The sequence below is a fragment of the Physeter macrocephalus genome, chromosome 2 (assembly GCF_002837175.3).
Source record: "Physeter macrocephalus isolate SW-GA chromosome 2, ASM283717v5, whole genome shotgun sequence".
In the NCBI taxonomy this organism is placed as follows: Eukaryota; Metazoa; Chordata; class Mammalia; order Artiodactyla; family Physeteridae; genus Physeter; species Physeter macrocephalus.
The window spans coordinates 71,500,802-71,523,394 of NC_041215.1; the positions used below are offsets into that span (position 1 = coordinate 71,500,802).

General features: G+C 35.9%; 1 protein-coding gene across 1 annotated transcript in view; it reads left to right on the top strand.

The window, feature by feature from the left end:
• Window positions 1-7,250: 7,250 nt before the first annotated feature.
• Window positions 7,251-22,593, top strand: part of CSRNP3 (cysteine and serine rich nuclear protein 3) — a 71,237-nt gene continuing 55,894 nt past the window's right edge. The window contains exon 1 of the mRNA XM_007128317.2: window positions 7,251-7,428. Within this exon, the coding sequence (XP_007128379.1) occupies window positions 7,281-7,428 (148 nt within the window). The 5' untranslated portion in view covers window positions 7,251-7,280. The remainder of the gene's footprint in view (window positions 7,429-22,593) is intronic.

Genomic DNA, 22,593 nt, shown 5'->3' on the forward strand with positions numbered 1-22,593 from the left:
AAAATTTGAGGAGGAAAAGGATTGAATATAAATTAACTCGTTTAAAATTGTATCCTGATAGTTAGGAACACATCTGGATAACTAATGATATCCCACCAGAAAGTAAGAATAACACAGTATGATATTTTTTTAGCCAAGCTCTCTTTTGTTGAGTATTGGAATAAAACCTACACACCATCAATTGAGCAACTGTCCTCTTCATCCTCTCTCTGGCCCTGTAGACAATCTGGTTGATGAAGTGTGACATTGTGAATAATCTTGCTTTTGCCAACTCAACTTCTCCCACCTGCTATCACAGATGAGCCACACACCAGTATTTTCATCAACTTGTTTGCAGTACTTCTCATCTCATCATTTGAATTTGGTGAAGCAACCAGAAGAAACATCAAAATTGTTTTCCATTCTGCATGAACGTAAAGAAGAGTAAGCTTCTTTTTCTATGCAACTTAATCCTGACACTGGTGTTTCCTGTTCAAAGCGAACAGCCTGAGCTTATCAAAGTCATTGGGAGAGAACAGTCATGGTTTCTTAGCTTTTTGTGCTTGCTGGAAGAATTTGATGAAGATGTAAAATAGATGATTTTGTTCTTTGACATATCATGAAGAAACATCCTTCATGTCAGGTTATAATGCAGTTAACATGCTCCTTTGATGTATGCCATATCACCAAGGCAGAAGGGTGTTTGTTAATGACCTTTGCAGTTAAAGGTTACTCTCATTTTGATCAACTACAAAACTAGCAAGCAAGCAATGCAAAGGATATACGCAGACTCCCAGGTAAAAGTGAACAGAGGGGCTCTAGACACCCCCTTTGTTCCTGAGAGAGGACCATATAAAGCTCCCGGTTTAAGCAGCCTACATGGAGTTAAGGACCTGCCAGGTCAAATGAACCAGGAACTTACAGCTCACCACCCTTTCTTTTATCAGGCCAGGGAAGAAACAGCATCTCACCAAAAAGACCTCCTCATTACCATATAAGGAAATTCTTGCCATGCCAGAATTACTTCCTTTTAAATTCATTTTTTCCTGTGTCAGTGATAGGCCATGCCTGCCCTAAGCCTATTAACTGTCTCCCACCCCCTGACCTTTTTTTTCAGTTGTTTGATAAACTCTTGATTCACCCTAATAATCTTACATATTTTATTTACTGGGTTTTGTCTGATTGGTAAAGGACAGGAATATTCACATATGGTATTTCCAGTTGGTAGGTGGCATTTTTTTATGTAGATGTTTTGTTGATTTTATAGTCATTCTACTTTCTCGCCAAGAGCACCAGTTAGGGTTGTTAGAAGAGATGCAGGCTGCCCAGTTAAATTTAAATTTCAGATAAGCAACAAATAATAAGTAAAATTATATCTCAGGGCTTCCCTGGTGGCACAGTGGTTGAGAGTCCGCCTGCCGATGCAGGAGACACGGGTTTGTGCCCCGGTCTGGGAGGATCCCACATGCCGCGGAGTGGCTGGGCCCGTGAGCCATGGCCGCTGAGCCTGCGCGTCCGGAGCCTGTGCTCCGCTATCTCAAATGCTATTTATTTTTTATCTAAAATTCAAATTTAACTGGGTGTCCTGTTTTAATTTGCTAAATATTTTAATTTGCTAAATCTGGCAATCCTAAAATGATTCTTCTCCAAATCAGACAACTTGCTCTTCAGAACTAGGAGATTGATGATGCTCTTAAGGCATTTTTCCTGTGGTCATTTCCCTATAATGCAGAGCAAAACATTGGGAAATAGGGACAGAATGTAAGAAGAAAAAGGATTAAACATTAGATGAATATAAATGGGATAGTAAGAACTCAATGAGTTACCTGGGAAAGCTATGAAATTTTTAGGCAGTCAAAAGAGAGGGATATGAACCAGATTCTAACAAATACCCAAAGTTTAGCTTCAGTAGTTCTTCCAGAGGCATTAAAATGTACATTTTTATCCAGTGTCTTACTTATCTTCACCCTGCAGCCTTCTGGTTTCCAACATTTTTTCCAGAAATATATTAAATAAAATAATTGTATTTACTTATAACCATAGAAAATCTAGTGTAGTTTATCAGTATCTTTTTGAGGAGAAATGGAAACATTTATACTTTTCTACTACTCTTTCTTTAAATGTGTCCAGAGACTTCTTACATCTAACACAAATATGAAATAAATAGTATATGATAATTAAGAATAACAGGTATCCAAGATTACAAGATGTTTAGTAGCGTTTTAAAATAAAGTAGTTCTTAATTGAATTTGACAATAGAAAGGGCACTTAGGTGTAGGGAAAGAGGAATCCCAAACTGAGAAGCTGGCCAAGTGTTGAATTCATGGGTGTTTTGCCGAAAGCCTTACTTTCGGTTTCAAGGTTTGTAGGATTCGCTCGCAAAATAACCACTCTACACTCAGTTAAACAAGAATTTAGAGAGAGTTTATTGAATTAACAAATTACAGTATACTAATTAAGAAAAGAATAGTATAACTAACTAAGAAAGAATAGTAAAGGCAGAGGTTTATACTTCACTGAATTGGGAAAGCACCTACATCCAGGTCCAAGCAGCGCTGGGAAGTCCCTTGAACAGCAATCTGGAGTCCCAGTTGGGAAGGTCCTGGGCTGTGTGTCCACCCCTCGGGTGAGACTTCAGTTTGCCCCTCGAAGGAGCCCAGCTTTTAGCACCAGGCCTCGGGCTGATAACAATCAGCCTACTTGCAAGTTTGCAGCTCTGGTTGTTGTCATAAATGCCTTGGTCTTAACTCATAAGTTTTGGAATGTTCTTGATTCCCCGGGGGCTGGCCAGACCCTCAAGGTGAAAGAAGTCCCATGACTTACTCTCTATCTTATCTAGGGGTTTATTATTGATTCTGGCCTGGGTGTAACTCAGCAGTTTGGCATGCAGTCAGCTTTAGCATCATTGTCCGGTCAGAAAGAGGCCTGGTGCTGCCTCTGAAGCCTGAACAAGACTACTTTACTAGCTTCCCCAACAATGGACTATATTAATAAGTGAAAAAATGAGAAAAATCAGTGTTAGACAAGGAAAGAATATTGGCTTTGAAATGCAATTGAACTTATTGAAGCCTCTGAGTGAGGTTCTCTGAGGTGATAGCAAATTGGCTGGCTCCTTGTCCACTGGCCACATAGTCGAATGGTCGCGGGGCTGACACCTGACCCAAAATGGGCTAAAAGGTTGCTCATGCTTTGGAACATTAAACTTGAACTGTGAGACATAGAAGTTGCTGGGCTTAAACCTGGTAACTGTGGTGCTCTAAAAAAAAGATCATGGAATTTCTACAACCATAATCCCAGAAGCTGTCCTTATTCCTGCAGTTCCTCAATTTTTCATTTCAGCTCTATCTTAGATTGCATGAACTAGTTCAGTATTTTTCCAACAGATGTCTTTGTGCTTAAGTTAGCTAGAATTGGCTTTGGGGTTGCTTGCAAGCAAAAAAAATATATATATATATTATATGATGTTTTGAGGTCAATTTCATCTCATTTTAATTCTCATCTAATCACATATGCCAGATATTTTGTTACGAGAGATAGAGTGGTGAATGAGATGTACATGATTCTGCTTATGGAGCTTTTAGTCTGTCAGAGAAAATAGACACTGACAAAATAATTAAAGTATGGAAATAGAAGGGTTTCATTCATTCATCAAACAAATATTTATTGACCCTCTATTAGATATAAAGCATTGTTCTAGACCCTTGGAACATCAGTACAGAGATTCCCTGCCCTGGTATCTTCCAGCAGGGGATAAAAAATAATTAGTAAACTTAAAAATACATAAATAAATAATATGGATTTAGGAGGTGGTAAGTGCTGTGGGAAAAGAAATCAAAAAGTAGATCGGAAAGAGTCATGCATACATCAAAAGGCTTAGAGTCCAGAGAGAAAAAGCAGGTTGGAGAAACTGAATTATTATTAGCGCTGAAATACTGGCAAAAAGGCCAATGGCTCAAAAAGAAGATGAAGTTAGCCAGAGTTAGCCAGAGTATATTGTTAAGGACTTTATAAGCCATTTTGAGGATTTGGAACTTTATCCTAAGGTAATCCAAAGCCATTTAAGAGTTTTAAGCTGATGAACATGATCACATTTGCAATTTAAATTTATCATTGTGCCTCCTAACCTGGAAAACCCATTGAAAGCAAACAGTAGTGGATGGGAGAGAATAATTAGGATGTGGCTGTCCTAGTCCAAATGAGAAATGGTGATACCCTTGACTAACATGTGTTTCTTGAATTGGAAAATGGTAGCTGTGTTTAAATGGCTGATAACGAGACTTAGATTCTCAGCTTATCATATTTAGTGTAAATTAATGCCTGTTCAGGTTTATCTTCTGTTCTTTGAGCTTTGATGCTGTTTGCCAATTTGAAATGTTGACCACTTTTTCACTGGCTTCATACCTACCAAGTTTAATTATGCCTCGTCTTTGGGAACAAGAATATATTATTAAATGACTATTTAAGGAGCTATGGCAGCCACAGGACAAGCATTGATTCTGCTCACTTGCATCTATACCTAGCTAGCCACCTATTGTCATCCTCAAATTCTGAGAGAACCAATACAGGGTACAAGCAAACCAAGTATATACAACTCCTTTATTAACAGGGTCTTTTCCCTAAATTCTTGTATTCTTTTCTTTCCTAGTGAGCTAGTATAGATGCTGTAGGAGAAAACCACATGCTCCCTTTACCAATTCCACTATTAGGTCTTGATCAAGGTTTATATACTTGTAAGCAATAGGTCATTTGGCCCTCATAATTCATTACGACATCTTGTTATGCTCACATAATATTTTTTAAAGGCTGTGAAACTAGACAGGTGTTACGCTTGGTTGCTGCACAAACAATTTAGCACTTAACCAGTTTCATGGGTATAAGTTAAAGTTATGCCCACCTGTAATTATTTGAATGTTTAATTTCCGGCATAGATACTAATCCCACCTTAAACAGTCAGTTCCTTTGTCCCTTTGACCTGGGAATAGCTCAGGCTCTTTCAGTCTCAAAGATGTAGACAGAAATTACAGCCAACCTTCAACTCCATTGCTTCAAGTCTTGCCATCACAAATGTAATAACAAAGGGAAAAGAGACTTTTGAATTCCCTTATCATCCCTCCAAAAATTTCCCCTCTCATGCTTGAGGAAGTGAGAAAGGAAGAGAAGAGTACCACGTACCACGTTTTGCCATGTTTGAATATAGTTCCCTTTGGTCCATTGGGTATTCTTGAGAAATCTGCCTTTCTTAAGGAAGCTGGGGGAGGTCAGATGGGAAAGTGGAGCTTAAGGACATGGTTTTTAACTGTTCCCATTGCAATATCTTATAAAAATGTACTTTTTAAACATGGGTTTCCATTTTGTATTATTTTGTGTCTTGGTGTCTCTCCCTCATGAATTACTTTGCATCTTGTTTGAAGTGAACAATTTTAAAATTTATCTCCTGTCCTACTTTTATTTCAGGAACTTTACTTAAAATATCTGTTTTTCTCTCTACCCTCTCAGATATGCATGAACATCTTATGCCTTTCACACTCTTTAAGATGGAGAAAATAATAAGCTAATCTGAATAGTGGTAAAATCAGAGTAGAGATTTTATTCTCAAAAGAATAGACAGTGTAGTATCTTGTTATTGCTATCAGTTATCTCTATTGTTAATATAAGTCGTGAAAAAGACATAAATTAGTAAAACAAGGCAGTAGAACATGAATTTGCAGGTTATTCTCAATTCCATGCAGCCCAGCATAGTGGATGCTTGCTCCTTGGGAGCAGGTAACACATTCTACTCCTTTTTCTATCCCCTACTCCACCCAAGGAGGCAAGCATATGCATACCAGTTACTAAACACGTGAATAGATGAGTAGAGAAAGTTGAAATTAATGATACTTAAGAGACATCTAGTACTGTACTTATAGAATTCACACCAGTGATGGACCAAGAAGAAGATTTTGACTAGGAATTGAGTGCTGAGTTATATAACTCTCTAGAGCTGGTGTGTGGACACACCCAAGGAAGGAAGAGTCCAAGGAAGGAAAAAAGTCCAAGGAAGGAGCTACTGGAGAACAGACTAGAAATTAGACAAATGGCCCTCCAATTTGAGGATGCATCAGAATCACCTGGAGGGCTTCATAAAGCAGAGTCCTAGGCCCTACCCTCTGGGAGTTTCTGATTCAGTAGATCTGGAATGAGGCTTGAGAATTTGCATTTCCCTCCCAGGTGATAACTTATGCTGCTAACCCCAGTAGCCGACTTTGAAAACTACTGAATTAAAATTTGGAAATCTGGCCCAGCTAAGGGGATCTGGTCAGGCTGCCTGCTCTGTGATCTGCGTAGAGAAGGGGTTATTACAGAGATTTCTGAGGGCAGTGCCTAGACAATGTAACTAAGAGCTCAAAAGAGAGTTAGAATCAGCTGACATAATGAGATGGAAGATAGAATGCATGGAGTCAATTAAGCAATACTTTCAGCTAAGTTAAATTAATTTAACAATGTAAGACCATCACATATATCTAAGCTCATTTATATATAAGTTATTCCTGAAAATACTCTTACACTGCAAGGAAAGTTTATGCCCTTCAGCTGACTATGTATATGTCAAGGTAAATGGGGAAGGTGGAGAAAGGGCAGCTCAACGAGAGGGGAAAACCCATTCATCCTAGAGAAAGGATTTAGGAGAAACCGTACCCACTCCCCACACCTCACTCTTCCCACCCAACTAGTGCTACGTCCGTCCCAACTAACTAGCCTTAGGAGGTTTCCGAAACAGTAGCAACAGCTTCGGCAACCGGGTGTCATAGGGACATACTTCACCTTATTGTAATATTTCCATGGAAACTACCTAAAATTTAGACCTGATTTCATATAGTGCTCAGCTAATTAGGTTTCTTACATTTTAAAACTTGAGTATGAAGTTTTTGCGTATTTACATGTGTTCCTTCCAGCAATCATTTAGGACTTTGGGGAACATTGGCATTTATTTTCGATACAGAATTTTATGGACTTAGGTGGATTTTCTCAATTTGCCAACAAAAAGGAATAAAGGTATTGCATTAAAATGAACTATGTCTAAAAAAGCTGATACATTTTGGTAAGCAAACGGTCAAATGCTCATATTTAATTTAATTTTTGTTAATTTGAAAATGTTTTTTTAAAAAACTGCTTAGTGATCCTTTCAAGGGAAAGCTCAGCTCATGTATAAAAAGCCACATAAAAATGACGCCGGAGACCTTGGCTGCACATCCAGCGGTCAGATGTTTCAATGCTTCGTTGCTCCCGTTCCTGCTACAGGTACATGTGACAGCGCTGCAGCGATGAGTGGAATTTTAAAGAGGAAGTTTGAAGAAGTTGACGGCTCCTCCCCCTGCTCCTCTGTGCGGGAATCAGATGATGAAGTTTCCAGCAGTGAAAGTGCTGACAGTGGGGACAGTGTCAATCCATCCACTTCTAATCATTTTCCCCGTGAGTATGGAAACTATACCTGAAACTGATGGTCTGCTTCTACAGTGAAAATAATAGTATCATCTTGGTCATTTTTTAACTTTTATTACTAGTCTGTTTTGGTTTTTACAATTGAGCTAAAAACAAAACATGATTAAGTAAAAATGAAATATTTCTGAGGCGTCAGTGGGTTCCTTTATTTAGAATGCTTTTGGGAGTGGATTATTTGATAGTGTTAACCAACTGATTCAATGGAAAAAATGACATTTTATTATTATTACTTTTCAAAGGAAGCACCCTACTCCAACAGTAGATGGGGAAAGATAAGTCCAGGCACAAAAAAATGTATCCTCCCATAGCTGAAATGATATTCTAGGAGAAAAAAAAAGTGGGAAGGATGTTATCTGGCAGTGGAAGGTCTAGGTTCAGTGGGAAAGAGCATAGCCAACCATGCGTTAAGAAATGAAAAAGCAGGGGCTTCCCTGGTGGCGCAGTGGTTGAGAGTCCGCCTGCCGATGCAGGGGACGCGGGTTCGTGCCCCGGTCCGGGAGGATCCCACGTGCCGCGGAGCGGCTGGGCCCGTGAGCCATGGCAGCTGAGCCTGCGCGTCCGAAGCCTGTGCTCCGCAACCGGAGAGGCCACAACGGTGAGAGGAGAGGCCTGCGTACCGCAAAAAAAAGAAATGAAAAAGCAGCAAAACTCTCCCAAGTGTGCGAGTGCAGTTTATACCTCTTTTCCACTCACCCCTTTATTCTCTTATCCTTAAGAATAATATTTAAAGCCCACAAAGAAAAAAAAGGTGTATGCTTTCTCTTTTTCCTTTTTCCGCCACACTGTAACATCACTCCTTCCTGTCAGACAAGGTGAGGTTTGAAGGACTGACAGGAAGATTTTGTAAGGAAATACAATCTACAAGCTAAAGGAAACTGACTATTAATAGCTAAATAATCTTGAATTTATATTTACAACAGGAAGATTTTAATATATCATGATATCATGATAGATAACTAGTCTTAGCTTTTTTATTTTTCAGTTAAGTAGCTGATTTGATTAATATGTGATTCCATAACATAAAATTTATTTTGGAAATGTGACAACGCAGAAAACCAAGAGAATTAACCATATTTTTAAGAGGTAATAAGGAACTCAGTAAAACTATTGAACATGAAACAAACATACAAAATCAACAGCATTCCTTTAAGCAAGCAAAATTAATAGAAAATATAATGAAAGGGCAACTACACTTATTATAACAGAAAAAAATCATCAAATATTCAGGGACAAGGTTATTGTGTGATGTAGTGATCTTCAAATACATTTACATATATCATTATGATGTGAAATGAGCTTGTGTTTTGATTCAAAAGAAGATATATGTTTACCTATTTGGCCTTAATATTAACAGTGATAATAACGACAACATCATCATCTGACAGGGTTCTGTGAAGATCAAAGAGCAAGTGAGATAATACATATGAAGGAACTTTATAAAATGTCAAGTACTAAGCACATGTTATATTAAAAATTATTCTCATAGCTAACATGTACTGGGTACATGCTGTGATTCAGTAGTTATATATACATTATTCCTACGCTTTATAGCAATCCTGGAATTACCATTACCTTCAATTTACAGAGGAAATGACTGAGGATCAAAGAGGCTAAACATCTTGCCCAAGATCACACAGGATTGAAGCCTAGACATACATATATACACACACACATATATATATGTCCATATATTTATGTGTTCCACCCCATAGGCTTCACCTTTTCCATTATCTCATTCTTCCCTTTAGTTATGTAGTATTGGACATATCTTTAAAATGGGATTTATTATGAGTTAGAAAAGAATACTGGAATTAATGGAGAGACAGATTATGTTTCTGGATATAAAGGTAAATCTGTTAAAACTTTCCACATTAATTTATGAATATAAAAGGATAATCTCAATAAAACCCTCAACTGGATTTTCTTAGAAGGTGATGGAATAATAAAAATCCATTTGGAAAAATAAGCTAATGGGAATAAAGGGATATTTTTTAGAAGCCATAAATGTTGAAAAGCCACTCCAGATATCAAATAATCGTAGAAAATTATATAGTTTAACATTTTTGGTACCATGTTAGATCTAGGAAAATAGAGACAATCTCATCATAGTATAGATAAGAACTATATATATATACACATATATGTATATGAATAGGGCATTATAAAACAATGGGAAAGAGGAGTATTTAATAAATGGTTTTGGTATTAGAGTTTGAAAAAGAAAAATTTAGATACACATCTCACAACATTGCCAAAATACATTTCAGATGGATTAAGTAGACAAATATTAAAATAAATCAAATCACGGGGGAAGTTTCATATTTGGTAGGATTGTTATCTGAGCGTTGAAGTAACATAAAAAAGTTACATTGCAAAATACTTAACATATTTATATAAAAATATTAAACATACCTGATCCCCCAAAAAACCCAAAGTAAAGGTAAAAGAATCTATATTGGAAAAAAAATATTTGCAGTTAATATGGTAAAGCATTACTGTCTGAATAACGAATAAAAAAACACATAAAATTTTATATAAATTAAGATACACATCCCCAAACATAATCTACATGATAGGAAATATGATTAGCAAATATTTTGAAGCATTTAACACCAGTAGTAATAACAACACGGATTAAAATAATACTAATGAGATTTCATTAGTATGAAATCATGGAAATTTCATCTCCTTGAAATTAGTGTTCCTCCCTCCAACAGAAAATACTAACCACCTAAGTGCTGGTGAAGGTCGCAGTACAAATTTTGCATACATCCATATTGCTGTTGATGGCAATGACATTTATAAAAGTGTCTGTTTAGCACTTTGCAAATATAAGAGCCATAATGATATTCATATCTATAAGTCTGTACTTCAGAGAATTTATCTGAAGGGGGAAACATCAAAAACATGGGGAAAAATGCATAACTGAAAATGTTGGTTGTTGAGTGAAATAACCAAAAATTGGAACTGGGGCAGGGAAGAGGAAGCTAACATGTCTAAGAGTGGGGAAATGATGCATTAAGTTATGGTAGCTCATACAATTAATTCATTTACATGATAGGTATGAAGACAGGAGATAATGTTAAGAAAAGCAGAACACAAAATTTTACCTACCCTGTTAGGGAATGTCTCTGTATCATAATGGCAAAGAATGGTAAGGTGCTTTAAAAACTGAAAACAATTTGATTTGTTGAAGTATTAGAATGATAGATTAATTTTAATATTTATTAATTTTTATTTCAGTTAATATTTATACATCCCACAACAAAGAAATTTTAAATTTAAACTAAAATGATAACTGTAGTTCTGATTGTGTTTATGTAAGCAAATGTCATGATCAGCTAAATCATGCAGTACTTCAGCTAACCAGTAAAGGGTTTTTATGAGTTATGTCCAATAGATGTTATTTTTCCTGTTGAAGAAAATAGACATATTTTGTGATGCCCAAGAATTTACTGAAATTTTCAACTCATCATTTATTATCAGTGGTAGTTGGCAATGGTTAGTTTATGAAATTGCTGATTTAACTTTGTATTAAATGAAATCTGGCGGAGATTTTTCATGATTTTTAAAGATAATTAAATGATTGATTTAATAAAAAGTGCCTTTTTGATTTAATAGTCTGTTTAGTTCACCATATTCACATTATGGAGAAGGAGAGAAATAAAAAGTGAGAGAAAAAAACCCCAAAAAATCAAAAAACAAAAATTCTCCCTCAAATATTTGCTGTATAAAAGATCTGAACATGTTAACCAATGTAAAAGAAATACTTTAAAAGATTTCTTGTTTCTAGACGTGTATTTCAGATTATTTGCTAGCCCCAAATTGATGCACAAATTTTTATAAAATGTTTTATTTATTTTTTCAGCTAAAGTACAGTGATCTTATCTGCATATGAATCTATGAACATTTTTAGAAATATTGTTATTGATGAATCTTATTTCTTTAATATATTTTTCTACTTTCAAGAAAAAAAGTAGTTACCTTAGAGTAAAAAAGGATTTTTGATGACTATCAAATTTGTATAGTATTAGGAAACCAAATTTAGCTTCACACTGAGATCTTTTAAGATACGGTTATTTAAATCTCACTCATCATGAGCTCATCTTTCAAGTTTAAAATGTCAGATGCACTCAGTGCTTTATAAGCATTAACATATTGTATAACATAACATTTTCTTATCATTGCAAATATAGGAATTGATAAAACTGTGTGGTACAAGTCAGCAGCTATGGTAGTAGAAAATCCCATCCATTCTAAGCTTTCTATAAGCTATTCAACTTGCAGCACATTACATTATGGTATTAAAAGCTTCGAAATATAAATCAGTAAAGGCATATGGCTTTTACCTTGGACTTTTGAGTTTTGCTAGGCAACTAGCATACTTACCAGCAATGAACCAAGGTCATATCTTATACTTCCCTTGAGATAGAAGTAGCTGGATTCTGTATTGCCGTGGAACGCTTTGTTTCATCAAATCCCTGTGGCTCTATAGCCAAATCAGCCTGTACTTGAGTGCTGTCAAAAGGAGAGCTACAAAGAAGCTGGAATGATTTTCTTTTTCTGCCCTCTCAAGGTTCCTGGCACTTCACACGAGTAATGAGAAGCTGTGTGATGAAAGGAACACATTTTTCCTGAAACAGAGTGTTTCTACAGATAAATATATAGTATTTAGGAAGTGGAAATATCAAAAGGCAAAATGATAGGTATTCTAAATTGCACATGAAAACAGGTAGTGGATGTCTTATATAGGGATAAGAGTTTCTAATTTACACTTTCACATTCTTGGGTTCATTTGATATCCTAAAGTAGTTGTGTGATTAGGAGCCATTATTGTACCCACTTTATAAAAGTAGAAATTAACATTCAGAGATATATTATTAATTTATCCAATGGCTGAGATTTTAATCTGTTTTCTTCCCTCCTTCCTTCCTTCCTTTCTTACTTCCCTCTCTTTTCTCTCTGAATACACAGGGCATAAATACGCTGCCACGTGCACCCAAGTCACAGTCTTCCTCCAATGTCATTTCCCTCGCAATGATTGCACATTTCATAGTGGGATTAGAGATAAAAAATCAAAAGAAATCAGATCTTGACATGAAACTTTGTAGTGGAAGTATGACCGAAACATATCTATTCTCTTTACCAAGCAGTTAAAATGCATTGAAAATCTAGATTCAGTTTTGACAAATATAGTGTATCTTATGTTACAGTCTCTGTGGTAGGTGCTTTCAGACATGTCAAAATGATAGACTACAAGTAATAAATACAACTCAGAGATACAGTGACAGATCATGTCTACTCAGCATTGTGGTATTAATTTGAGAACTTACTATAGCAAAGACAAACATAGCAGTCTATCCCTAGATCAATGATTTTTCAAACAATGGAGGAGTGTTAAGGCAGAAACTGAGCACAGAAATTCTAGGGAAGTCTTTGTGCAGCACTTAGGACCACATGACCCTCAAAAGCTCCTTACTACCTTGTAATAATATGGTTCTAAGAACAAGGATCAAAATAGCATCTTAAGTTAGAGCAGACACCAAGTGGGAAAAGATAAGCAGCGTAGGTCAAGGCACCTCTGATAAGCTATTAAATTAAGACATCTCCAGACTCTGACTCTCTGCAGCTCCTTATATTGGAAAAGAACCAGATAGCCTGGCCTTGTGAGATCAGACCTGGAACCAGTTGCAGATCTATTATACTAGGTCATGTCCCTATCTGAACACCAGACATGGACCAGTTGAGTCATTAAGTATTAAGTTTAGTTTAGTGGAAATGTGGGAGTTTAAGTAGTTGGGACAATTACGAGTGGAGGAAATAGATACGAGTTAGTGGTCCATTTGGAAAATACTCACTTGAATGTACTATAAAAGCCATTGGCTGATACAGTGGAATTGTTTTCAGATCATTTCATCTGAGAGATATGAGAGATCCAGTATGATAAATCAGAAATAGTCAACCATTGCTGCCTCCTGTGACCTTACTTAGACCATCCTTCAGGTTGAAATGTCTCCTACTCTGCCTCTCAATCTCTAACTATAAAGTTCTGTACCTGCTGCAAGGCTCATATCAAATATTTCTTTCTCCATGAACACTTTACCACATCTCTCATGATACTCATCCTCTTTGCCTGAATCTCCCGGTATTTCACCAACATTCAAATCCTTTGGCAATGGTTTTCTAACTTCTTTCCATCCCAGTATCGCCCACCAAACCATGACATCAGTAGCCATGTGATGGCTCATTGAACCATTAGCCTCATGTTTCCTTGACCACCTCTATTCTGGAGTCTTCCGTTCCATTCATGTCCTTTACCTCCACTCCATATAGCTGCTTAACGTCCACAGCTTCACCCAGGATAGGTCTATAAACTAGTACAGCTCTATCACCGAAATATCAAATTTCAGTGTTCCAAACTCAGACCATAACCTGTTTTCCTTCCACTTCCTTTCTCCCCCTACCCACTTTTTTACCTCATCCTGTTTTCCCCCAACAAAACACCCACGTCTTGTCTTTACATATCTTTCCACTCCACCCTTTACATTCGCTCCATTATTTCAGCTTTTTTTTTTTGGAGACTTGGACTCAACCATTTTCCTCCCATATCCTTCACTCCATATTTCTTTTTTATTCGAAACATCCGAACACTTTAAGGAAGTTTTGGAGAAAATGACGAAACTGTATGTTTTCAAACTCAGCTGCCTGTTATTGCCACAAAACATCCTCCTAAGGTGCCCACGGTCGTTTTCTCTTCTATCTCAAAGAGCAGAGTGTTCATCAGACTCATCAAGTCCCTCCACCTCCTACCTCATATTCAACAGATCACCTTGCCTTCACTGTGAATGCTACCTTCCTATTTGTCCTTATCTGCATGTCCTTACATTCTACCTTTAAGCAGGGCTGTCAAAATGAGTTTTAAAGGAATGAGTGTAAGCTCATCAAAGGCAGGAACTCAGTCTTTGTATGCCTAGTATCTAGTAGGCACTTAATAAATATTGGATAACAGATTGAACTGAAGGGTCAGGTTTATATATATGTATACAACATACGTGTGTGTGTGTATATATATATATATATACTGTTGAGTGAAATACACAAGTTGCAAATAAGACAGTACTTACATAATTAAAACACACAGACAACACTCTGTTTTATGGAAGTAAAAATATACATAGGAAGGGCTGATACACAACAATGTGAGGATTGGTTCCTCTAGAGAGAAAGGATATAAGAAGGGGTGGTGGCTGCTTTAGCTGTACTTTCTCACTTTCACTTTTATTTTAAAAGGAGCAATCTAAAATAAGTATGCAAAATATTAACATCCATTAAATATGGGTAGTAAGTACATGTTACATCTGGAAGTTTCAAATATTTTATAATTTTTAGCAAGTTTTACGTATCTTTCACTTGGAATAAAAGTCTACGGATCACCCTACTATCCCCATCCCCATTATTTTCTTTCTCAGCACTCTATTTTTTCTTTCATAGCACATACCACAATTTGCAATTATTTTATAGTGTATTTGTTTACTTTGTGTATCTGTTTTGTTTACCATTGTATTCCTAATAGGAAAAGGCAAAAGAGCCTTGCAGCACATAAGAAACTTCCAGGCCAAATTTGGTCGTTAAGTAAAACTAAATTTAATATATACATTCAGAGCCTTCCTCTTGTCCACAATGATAGTCAAGTGACGTTGTCAAATTTTTTCCTGAAATCCTTTCACATACCTTCATTGCCTATGTCCTAAAATGTAGGGAGCCATCTCTTCTCCAGATGTCAGGCTCCAGGCTGCACAGTGATATCTAGAAAAATTACCATTGAAATTTGCTTCTTGTACTTATAAAATACACTATACACTGTTATACTGTATATACAGTAAATCCCACATAACATTTTTGCCTCTTCTATGGTGTTAATATAGAACATTGTTTCTTTATTTGATTATCAGTGAAGTAGCTGCTTGTGTTTGGGAGCTATTGTAAAAGAAAAATATTTAGGTTTGCTATGATTTTGCTTTCCCTAGTGCATCAGGTGAATTTGTGAGAATGAGACTCTACTGCAAATTCCTTCGATTTGTTGTAACTGAAAAAGCCACAACCGAGGAGCCAGAACATCCGCAATCTAGTTTTAGTTCTGTTACAAGTAGCTCTGACTGTGATTATATCATGTTTTTTCATTTGAAAAATGTGAAAATAGATTGATTTTAAGGTATTTTAAATTGCATAAGATTCAGGTAACCCTTTTTCCCTCCAAATATAATATGCCTCTGATAGTCTTTTTCGCTTGAGTTATTTATAGTATTGTATTTGAGGACATCTTTGTGTTTTCAGTGTTTATGCTTGTGTACTATTAGTGTACCTATATACAAGTCCAATAGAATATTCCATCTGGTGCTTTTAGTTTGTAGATTCCACCCCCCAAAAAGAAGGCAATCATGTGAGTTATTTTAATTGATGACATTTTGGGCTGTCTTGATTAAACAGATAATGCACTCAAAGAATAGTACATTAGAACTGTAAAAAAGACAGTTTCATAAGGACTGAGTAAAATTAAGTGATGATGGTTGTAATAAGGAGTTGTGTATGTTGTTCTGTTGACAGTGAAATATTGGAGAATAAAGAGAATATGCATGTACTTACGATTTTAAAAATTATCTTCAAAGCTGTCTTTATCTGAGATGTATAAGTGAACACTCCGGAACATCTCATTACCACAAAGGAATATTCTAACTAAAAATTTCTAAAGAAAGCTGCAAAAGAATGATGCATTGAAGGAATGATTTATCTGGAATATGTTTAAAATGCATAGTCATTTGAAGCCATGGAATGTTATTTATAAAACTAAATATGTACATTTGTCTCATTTATGTGCTAATTGTGTTTTAATATTGGTAGGGTCAACCCTACTTGTCAACAGAATGTACAGGCATTTAGGCAGTATATTTTAAGAGGCTTTTCTGTCCTAAAATATCTTCTACCACATGATTGGAATTCCCACCATTAATGTAATCGCTTTGGGATGATTCCTTTGGAATGTCTATTAAAATCCACATATAGGTGGCCTATCTAGTCTATCTAGTAGTTAAAAATGTAATGTCTATACTCAAATTGCTTATATTCTCATCAAAGATTGTCTACTCAGGGGTAAGTAATGTAATATCTCTGATGTTTAGTTTCCTCACCTATAAATACCAACAAAAAATAGTACCTACATTATAAGTTTAATGGTGGCTTAAATGGGAGATATAGGCAAAATGCTTTACATTGTACTTGATATTTAGTAAGTGCCCAAGAAGTGTTAGCTATGATGATGATAATGGTTCCAATGAGGGACAACACAAATTTTATTAACAGTTATTTTGGAAGACTACCTATGCAGAGAATAGCTCTCCAGAGGAAAGGAGGCATATGATAGCTGTGGTTTTGGTAGGCTGGGAGAGAAGTCTGGAAAAGATCTAGATTAGAGATGCAAATCCAAATATCTTCAGAACCAGGCAAGTCATAGAACTGTGAGAAAGCATCCAGGTGTATGACATGAAGGTATGGCAGATCTAGAGTATACCTCACTAAAAGGAGTTAGACTTAATGGTAACAATAATAACAATAAACCTGTCTAATCCAATGAAATTCTTCTTGAGGCTGTATTCAGTTTACTAACTACCTGTTTGCTACTCCTGGCCTAGGCATTGGAACATTATTCAGAGGATATCATGAGATTCAACACAACAGCTATGGAAGTAAGAATTTCCAAAGTATACTCTCCACTCTTGCTGGCATTAGTCCTAAAAAGTCATAAGGGTTCAGAATAACAGTCATAGCAGTACTAACTGCCATTTATTGAACTTTCATTAAACATTCAGTGCGAGGGACTGCACTTACATTTTATGTATGTTATCTTAATTAGCATAACCTATGAAGCATCTGATGCTGATTTTAAGTAGCTGCCCAGAATCACAAAGCTAACATGTAGTGGGGCCAGCTTTTAGTCTTTATGTCAGTGTGACTCTGGAACCTGTACTTCTGTATTATTATATCATATTGTTTCCCATAATTATTGTTGAAAACAGCATTAACAGTCTTTCTCATTCGAGCATCACTTCTCAGACTTCTGAAAACATCTCCTAACTGTTTAGGAAATATAGTATAATCTACTGCTAATTAATAAAATAGCACATAGATTCCATTTCAAATGAGAGACACTCAGTAAATATTACATGGGTTGGGTTCAAAGTAATAAGCTATATTGGCTGACTAACTCTTTCCTTTGTGTTTAAATTGCAGGGCAGATAGTCAGAATTTTGTCCTCTTAGGTTTTTCTGAAGCTGAAGCACTTAGTCTTTTTCTGAATGGCATTTTCTTTTTAGAGTAAAAGGAACAGGGAAGAAGAGTTGCTGACATTGTTATGACTGAAGGTGTAAGGCTGGGCATTGTGGCACCTCCCAGCCAGGCCCACTTCCCCACAGGAAGTGCTTCAGAGCTGCAGAGAAGAGGGTGTCTTGTCAGCTGCCTCCCCTTTGATTGACCACATCAGGCTTTAAAAATATCTATGAGCTCATTAGCATCAGCCATTTGCAGAGCTCTCTTGTAGACCATCTTAATGGAAACGTGAGAGCTTTTATGAGTGCACTTTAGGATAGGATTTATGGGAAATAGTCACAGCAGGTGTTTGATGTCTTTTGGACTTATTCTCCTGAATTCTAGATACCATCAGAACATCAAGAGAGTGTGACTTTTGTGTAAATACCAGGACAGAGAAATAAGTGTTGGCACAGGTATTTCTGGAAATTTTTCTATAACATTTATCAAGGACAATTTACTAGAAGAAATAGATAGTAACTTGAGGCTTAAAAGTCAGAGAAGGAAGGAAGGAGGGGAGAGGAAGGGAAGGAGAAAGAAGATAATGCAGTCGATTGCACTGAAAATGTATACTTATATACTCAGAATATGGGATTAGGAAAGGAAAAGGGTAGTAAGCAGGAAAAGCATCATAGGGTGGAGGCGTGTGCTTGGCTCAGGCCCGCAGCACAGACAGCAAACAAGTAATAAATAAGAATATGTATTAAAAAATCAATTGCTACTGTTCCAGTTAGCATCTCTTAAAGTTTCCAGTTAAGAGGCAGAATCCATTGCAACCTTGCAAGAAAGGTGGGTTTCCTTTCAAATGGTAAAAGAAATGTGAGATTTTAAAAAATGATGTTTACTGCTATACTTTACATGCATTAATACAGTTAATGCCTATTACTTTTAATCCTAATTTTTCACATGAAGGAACTGGAACTCAGAGAAGGTTAGTGACTTTTTTCAGGGTCCTATTTTTAATAAGTGGCAGAACCACATTCAAACCCTGGTCAGCTTTCCTTACAGTGCCTGCACTCTTAACCATGCACCTTTCCCTTTCTATGGAAGCCTCAAAGGACCTGCTCAATGAAATCTTTTTCTTCTCTGATTTGCTTCTTAATCTAGGCTTGAATTTAACCCTTGCAGAAATCTATGTGGGTGTGATTTAATTTTCTAAGTATAAAATAAAATCATTAATTCAAGAAAGTCTTCATTGTACAGCTTTTATTAGTATTGCCTAAAGAGTAAAAACATTTATAATTTATCATATATGCCCTTGCTTTTAATAAAGACTACCTTTATATTGTCTACGTAATACTTTAAAAAACCACAAGATGCTTGCCAAAATATTAAATACAAATTTGCCACATGAAAGGAATTTTTAAATATTATTTTTGTGGTTATTCTTGGTAATCGTTTAGTTCTCCAATTTTCAAAATTGTGTTTTGTATAGAGTAGCAAAATCAATTACCTTAGAATTCTTGAATAATAGAACTATGCATGTGTAAAGGAGTGTATGTCAGAGTACTATATAACCTGCATTCATTTCTCCAAAGTTTTGAGGACATATGGGTGAAAATATTGCTTGTAACTGTTAACCAAAATTTCAGAAACGGAGACCTGATTGAAATAAAGAGGAATTTATTTGGGGTTTGTTAAGACTGCAGCCTGGGAGACAACAGATTTAAGAAGCACTTGAATTGTGTTTGCTAGGACTACAAAATGGGGAGGGCTTACAAAGGCAAAAAAACTACAAGGTTCAATAAGTTGTTTGTCAATAATTAGGATTGGAGCTGGCAAGAACTAAGGGTGCTTGTTAAGCAAGGATTGGTTTGGGGTCTGAAATGATTACATAGTTGCAAAGGTGGAGGTGGGACTTTGAAACTACAAGGTTGCAGCTAGCAGCTGCTAGCAGATATTGTTTTGAAAATGGCTGGTGGTGTCCTTCAGTTTGATACAGTTTAGAGAAAATTTAAGTTCTCAGTGATGCAGTAATGTGTCTGAAACCACATCTACAGTGGTAACCCGGCTCCATTTTGGATGCCTGAATCATAGTTACTCCATTTTGATTTTTAAATAATCTTAAAAATGTCACCGTAATCATCAAAACAGTGAAATTCTAACAATACTGTTTTACACTGTTTTGATGGCTATCATAAGAGCTGTTTTGCTTTTGCTTGTATGTTTATTTTGTACTTTGAGTTATTCCCATAAATATTATATTGAAATAAAATTACATTTACTTTCCAGCCATGGTGGGGTTATTTACTCCACAGAAATTGGCAAATACCACACATCAGGGCTATCCATTTATTGTTTTGTAGATTGTGCAATGGAAAAGTGATGGAAAAAATGTGAAAAATGCAAATTAAAATTATATCATTTCTGTACCTTTTACATTGTGAATAGCACAAAAACCTGAATAAATATTCTTCTAGTCATCAAAAATTATTATTCTACTTAGGAGAGAAGTCATTCATGTCATTGATGAATGAGTGAAGTTTCAACATGTTTTTGATATTTCATTTTCCTTTTACCCATTTACTTAAATGAAAATATCAATCAGTATTCATATCTAACTACACTTATCTATCAATTGCAACCAGAAGTTGGTGATAGATACAAAAATTAGGCAAAAGTCAATTAATAATTGTTTCTGTGAGAATCAATTCATTAAATAGAATTACAATAAAGAATATTTATATTTTATTATTTGTAAATCATGGGCTATGCTTCTTTATATAAATAAATGTATTTTTGTGGAGAGCCAGTTGTTAACTACTTGGTTAGCTCTATGATTATTGTTAAACCCAGCAGTTTTTTGTGCATTTAAAATTTTTTTTGCATTTTTCCTTTATCCTTTTGAATGCCCTGAGTATAAAATTTTAGTGTTTCTTAACTGAGAAAATGGTATTTTGTTAATTTTCATAAATATTGACTCATTACAAATTCTTAAAACTGTAAGAAATAGAGGGGAAAGCCACTCATTACACTAAAATGAAAAAATAATTTGGGCGATAATTTATAGATATTTAAATATTAAAAAAGAATAATCCGGCTTTTCTCTTATGTTTCTCAACCATTTCAGGTCTTTTTATGCTGTAAGCTTTTGTCTGATTTGTGGTCAGTTAGCTCAGTTAGAATTTGAGTGTGAATATCAGGCACAATTCCAGACTGACAACTGCATCAGCTTCCTTCTCCTCCATTGACACAGGCTACCCCCAATTCTGATCAGATAGCTACACTGTCTATTCTCCAATTCTACAGAAATGGGCTAGAGGACAAATAAATGAAAATGTTCCACAGCAACAGAAAAACACAGTTCAAAGTGTGTGGTGCTCAGTGATCTTTGTACACAGATCATAGTCACATATGATATACCAACAAAAATGTTCCATCTGTGAGTTTTCAGCAGAGTGGTGACAGGTCATTTGCTATGCTATCTTTAAGCAGATGCTTGAAAAACTAAGAGTGTCTTTTTTCCCCTCTTGGAAATTGAAGTGTGTTATCTTATTAACATAGCTCTCATTGTCATCAGTGTTAGCGAATATTTACTAACAACATCCAAACAGTTCTTTCATTTAATTGGGCTCTGAAATTCACAAAGTTAGGCACCTTTGTTATTTAGGGGCAATAGCAGTGGAAAGACAGTATGAACCAAGAACTAAACAAATTGACATTTACACAGATTACACCATTTCATATAATTGTGAAGCCAGCATCAGGACATGTTTGCTATCCATTCACCTCTTTCCCCTGTCTACAGCCCATGCAGAGAAAATTATATATGTGGAAGGATTATGGAGTGCTAGAAATAATAGCCTTCACAGGGATGGGAAATGCTCTGAGGTTAATTATAAAAGGTTTATTAAGAGACCCAAATTTTGAGTTGGGCTTAAAGAATGATTTGGTAATGTATTAGAAGTGGAAAAAGAAGTATATAGTAGGATTATGGTGGATTATCCTTATGAATGTTGTTATTTGTGTGGTATGAGTTTGGAAGGCTGTTCAAAAGTGCTGTAATATGTTAGGAACACATTCCTTTTCATTTAGACCCACCCTTCACATTCTTTCTCTGGGGATGGTTAATATCAGGGCTTTAAAGCCATAAAGCTGTCAATCACAGCCAGCATAGTGAGTGACTTGGTTTCTAATAGAAGGTTTGTGGGGCCCCAGTAGTGTTCTACATATCTGAATTAAAGAAGAGCTCCAATGAAATCAAGCAAAAGAGCAACAAAAAGAGAACTAGAGCCAAAGCTCTTCTAATTTATAATTTTACCTAAAAGTATTCCTAAAAGAATGCAGAGTAGATGAGGGATTGTAGGAAAATACCCTCTTCTGTGTCCTAGTTTTCCACTTACTGAGTTGTGAAGTGAAAAATTACGAGGTATTTTCTACTTACCTAAACTCCTTTCAAGTCAGATTCACACAATCTGAAAATTAAAACTGACCCTTTTTGCTACCACAAAATATTTCATTACATTAGGAGTGAGCCTAGGAAGTATTTAGTGCTTCTTGGTGAGTTAGTTGGTTGGGGCCACATGTGATTTACCCCCCATAGTATACCTCATAGTATACCTCATATACAAAATTCAACACTCATTTATGATAAAAACTCTCCAGAAAGTGGGCATAGAGGGAAACTACCTCAACATAATAAAGGCCATATATGACAAAGCCACAGCAAACATCATTCTCAATGGTGAAAAACTGAAAGCATTTCCTCTAAGATCAGGAACAAGACAAGGATGTCCACTCTCGCCACTGTTATTCAACATAGTTTTGGAAGTCCTA